The sequence below is a fragment of the Eufriesea mexicana genome, unplaced genomic scaffold (genome assembly GCF_001483705.2).
Source record: "Eufriesea mexicana isolate 0111107269 unplaced genomic scaffold, ASM148370v2 scaffold994, whole genome shotgun sequence".
NCBI lineage: Eukaryota > Metazoa > Arthropoda > Insecta > Hymenoptera > Apidae > Eufriesea > Eufriesea mexicana.
The window spans coordinates 310,272-314,350 of record NW_016909129.1 but is presented as its reverse complement, the minus strand read 5'-3'; the positions used below and the strand labels follow the sequence as shown (position 1 = coordinate 314,350).

Below are 4,079 nucleotides of genomic sequence, written 5' to 3'. Positions count from 1 at the left end.
CGGCATTCACGAAATAATCGAGGGTCAAGCTGCTCTGAGTGTCGTGCCCGCTCGCATAATTGGTCACCACGCGACAGGGTAATCCTAAAGCGCGACAAACAGTGGCCAACACCCCCGAGAACACCCAACACTGGCCATACTTGACAGGCTTTTTGGTTTTGTAGTATTGCTGCAGAATCTTTTGCGAACCCAGCCACTTGGTCGGTGGCGTACCACCCCCGAATTCGTCGGACCAATTACCCATTACCGCACCGTTGTCATCGGGCGAATTTACCTGTGCCGGATAAGCTCGGATCACGTTTCATCGAAGGAAAACTCTGTACCGGCGGACTCGAGGTATACTCACAGCCGCGGACAGAATGCGAGATACGATGACAGGATCGTTTCTGCTGGAAATTCGCACTTTGCCAACTTCGATCATCAAATGAAGCGCGCAGTCCAGTATATCTCTCTTGAACTGCGAATATTTCCAAACCGTTGGTCTCAAACTGTTGTAGCTTCCTCGCCATATCAATCCATCCTCCGCCATTACGTACTCCTGCCGCTGATCTTCGTCCTCCATGTAGACCGTGTCCTCTAAACAATATCCGAAAATTCTAACGCTCGTGCGAAGGAACGAAACTCGATCGACGTCGATCGACGCGAATCGACGAAACGAGTTTTGCTACCTTTGCACCAGGGGTTGAAGATCACGTAGAAAGAGTGCTTCATGGTGTAACTAACGGCCTGGTTCAAATCCTTGTTCCTGGTGTCGATGTCCATCCTCCATTTACCTATTATAGCGTTGGGGGCTGGGACGATCTGGGAATGGAGAAAAAGTATCGTTGGTGTCACGCTCGAGCGGATGAAAAGGGAATCAAAAGCGGTACGTCGCTTACCTTCAGTCGAATAAAATTCGGATGAATGGCGTCGATGCTGGCTTTCCAGGAGTCTTGCGACTCTTCTCCCGGGTAAAGTACCGCCGTCACAACGAGGGTCTTATGCCCGTATTGCGGCTTCTCCACTCCATCGACCGTGAAAACTATCGACATACCATCGATACTTGGCTCGTAGTCCCTGGACAAAGTCAAGTTCAAGTAAAATTCCTGTCCGCGTCTAACAACCAGCCTAGGTTCGTCGTACTCCCGGGTCATTAAATCGTATCTCGAGGTTCTATGGTTTTCTCCATTCTCCGCGATACACGGGTCCACGTTTAGAATCGTGAGAACCGGCACGCCAAAGTCCTCCCCTGCGAACAAAATGCAAGATTCTTCGTTACCTCTGCTTCCTTCGATTTATAATTCGAAATTTCCGTTACGTAACCACGCTGCTCGTGAATTCGCCAACACCCTGAAACGCTTTACTAAATTTATACAAATGGCAGTCTGCCAACTACCATAGGGACGTAAATCATCGGACTTAAATCATTCCGTAGGGAATAATTGAAAGATTTCCCAGCCTTTTTCTTTGCCCTTTTAACGCGAACGAGAGTCGTTTCGAAGAGACGCACTCGTGGAACGACGTGACGGAAAAGAAGAACGAAGCGTGAACGCGTAGGATAAGCTCGCGAAAATAACAACACTCACAGTAAAACCTGAAGGGGAAAAGTCTGAAACGGTGATCGATGGTGGGCCGGTCGTAATATCTAAATCTATAGGACATCCTTCGAGGATCCGGAAACACGAACTCGTCCCTTGAAAACGAACGAAAGACTGAATCCATCGGCGGGAATCGCGCCATGTTCTTTCTAATCCTGCGAAGTCCGTGAAGTCACTGACGATGAGAGATCGCTCCCCGTTCCGGCGAAAGAGGAAGAGATCACGGTGCGTTCGCGCGGCGCCGTTGCGAGCGTCGGGTGGGTTGCTCGGTTCTAGGAGATCTTTCAAGGACTTTTCTACATCGTTCAACGTAGCCATACATGGCGTCATCGATGGCTCTATAGTCCGTGCGAACAGACGAGATACCGATGTTTACATTAACACCTGAGTAACCGGTTAAGTGATCCGCTTCATCTATTCGTCTATTTTCGTGATCTCCGGCAACGACTTTTGCCGAGTTATCGTGCACTCTTCGCCGGGTCGGAATAAACCGAATTCGCGCTGTTCCACTGTTCCAAAAAAAGTTTCGCGTAATCATTGGGTCCGAGTACCGTGAAGTCGGTCCTGATCTCATCGCGCACGGGTACAGTCGTCTCGTTCGACGGACTATAGGTAACAGTAGGAGCTACCGACTCGTTCATCCTGTCAATAATTTCTCGTAATTTATTCGTAATTGCTGAGCGATTTGTATATTCGATAATCCACCTTGTTCCAGGAACGCGATTGTCAAAGATCGTTAGAGACGCTTTGAAGAAAGAACGACTCCTACGAGGAAAATCGGTCTGAAAACGGGCGACAAGGCCAAATGAAAAGCAAGAGATCGTTGAAAAAATCATTACGCTATTACTGACACATTTTCCAATATCGGGAACGCGTAATTGCTTCATATCCATATATCGCAGGGTTACGCGGACCGATCGGAACGATTAATCATTACCGATTTCTCGGACGTTTTCATCGCGACATAATTCGCAAAATCGACTACTGCTTCGAGCGCGAGCCTTGACAGAGAACCGCGAGTGCGAATCGCGAGAAGTAGGAGAAACGTCAACTCGCTCGCATTGACCATCACCTGTTTTCGTTGTCGCGAATGATTCGTTTGCCTTCGAACGACCGCGATTTCCAGCAGAAATACGCGATCCGTAGAACGAACGTCTAAACACGATTTCATTTCATTCAACAAAAATACGTTACTTTGCGGATAGATTCGAAGCCGTAGAAACACGAAGTGTACACGGAATCAACATTTGCCGACAAATATCCTACATCGAGAATCTCCCTTCCTTTTTCTATTATTTCCTCATTCTTATCTCCTTCTGCAAATTCTCCTTCTTTCCCTTAATATCTTACCGATTTCGAATTCTTCGATTTCTTACACGCTCCTTACCATCCTCGGCTTTCTCAAATTTCCGTTTCAAAAATTTTCGTCCTCAATCGGATAGACGTTAGTTCGTGAAAATTATCTGCTCTCTTCGCCTCGATCCCCCCACTACCCGTGCTTCTTTTCTCTCGTTTTCTCGTAATTTTCCGTTACACCTAGGTGCTTACCACCGGTGCGACGGGTTTAAATCCGAGGACAATTCGACCGAGAGAAGCAAAAGGAACGGGAATGAATTTATCGATCCAAGTACTTTCGTTCAATCTTCGGGATCACTGGCGATCGGGAAGCTCGATAACCGAAGATTTCTCGTCGCGGTATCCACCCCCTGATATAATAATCTATTAACGCTGTCGTACGTAATATCCCACTGGATCAATTAGCAGTAAATATCGATTAATCTCGTAATATGTAATATGCCAGCAGCCGGACAACCAATCGCGTAATAAATATCGTGTCAAACGATCAAATTACGCAAAGTACCTTCATATAGTACAGCCGTCATTCGATTACTTCAACCGGTTTCGTACGAAACCGATGCTATTTTGAGTCGGTAAGCGGCGAGAAGTTATGGCATCGGCATACCTAATAGTATTGTTTTCGATTGAAAATAACGGCACGTGCCAGTCGGCTGTGTATACAGGCACACGCGAGTGTTCTAGGATGCAGATTATCCGTAGAAACCGATGACGCGCGATGTCGTGCGTTTAGCATAATGTTAGAATCAAAACAATCGCAGCCTGTTTCCCTTTCCATTCGCGACGCCGGCGTTTCGAGCTCGGCCGTCTCGAATTTCCATAATTTCGATTAAAGTTGATTCGATTGCCACGAACGCGCGAACGCGGTTCGCTTTTGTCGCGATGAGGAAACGCGGACGGGAAGCGGAGAGGAAAGTGGCGTTTGCCAGAGCACGGCTGCCGAAAATCACCGAAAATGATCGAAAATTACCGAAAATCACGGCAAATAATTAACCCGACAGCTACTGCGAGCGATTGTAACACAGCGCCATAGCTACGGGGACTAATGGCGCCTGTTCTTCTGCTGCCTTTATTCCGCGGCGCGCGAAAAAATCCCACGTGACAGTGGTCGCATAAAATTAACATACCTGTTGATGCGTGGCATTC

General features: G+C 47.6%; 1 protein-coding gene across 1 annotated transcript in view; it reads right to left on the bottom strand.

The window, feature by feature from the left end:
- Tg (transglutaminase) overlaps positions 1–1,770 on the bottom strand; it is a 3,825-nt gene extending 2,055 nt beyond the window's left edge. Inside the window, exons 1-5 of the mRNA XM_017899842.1 lie at positions 1,566–1,770; positions 879–1,228; positions 669–801; positions 347–576; positions 5–274 (exon numbers count right to left, since the gene is read on the bottom strand). Coding sequence (XP_017755331.1) covers positions 5–274; positions 347–576; positions 669–801; positions 879–1,228; positions 1,566–1,719 — 1,137 coding nt within the window. The 5' untranslated portion in view covers positions 1,720–1,770. The remainder of the gene's footprint in view (positions 1–4; positions 275–346; positions 577–668; positions 802–878; positions 1,229–1,565) is intronic.
- Positions 1,771–4,079: the final 2,309 nt, after the last annotated feature.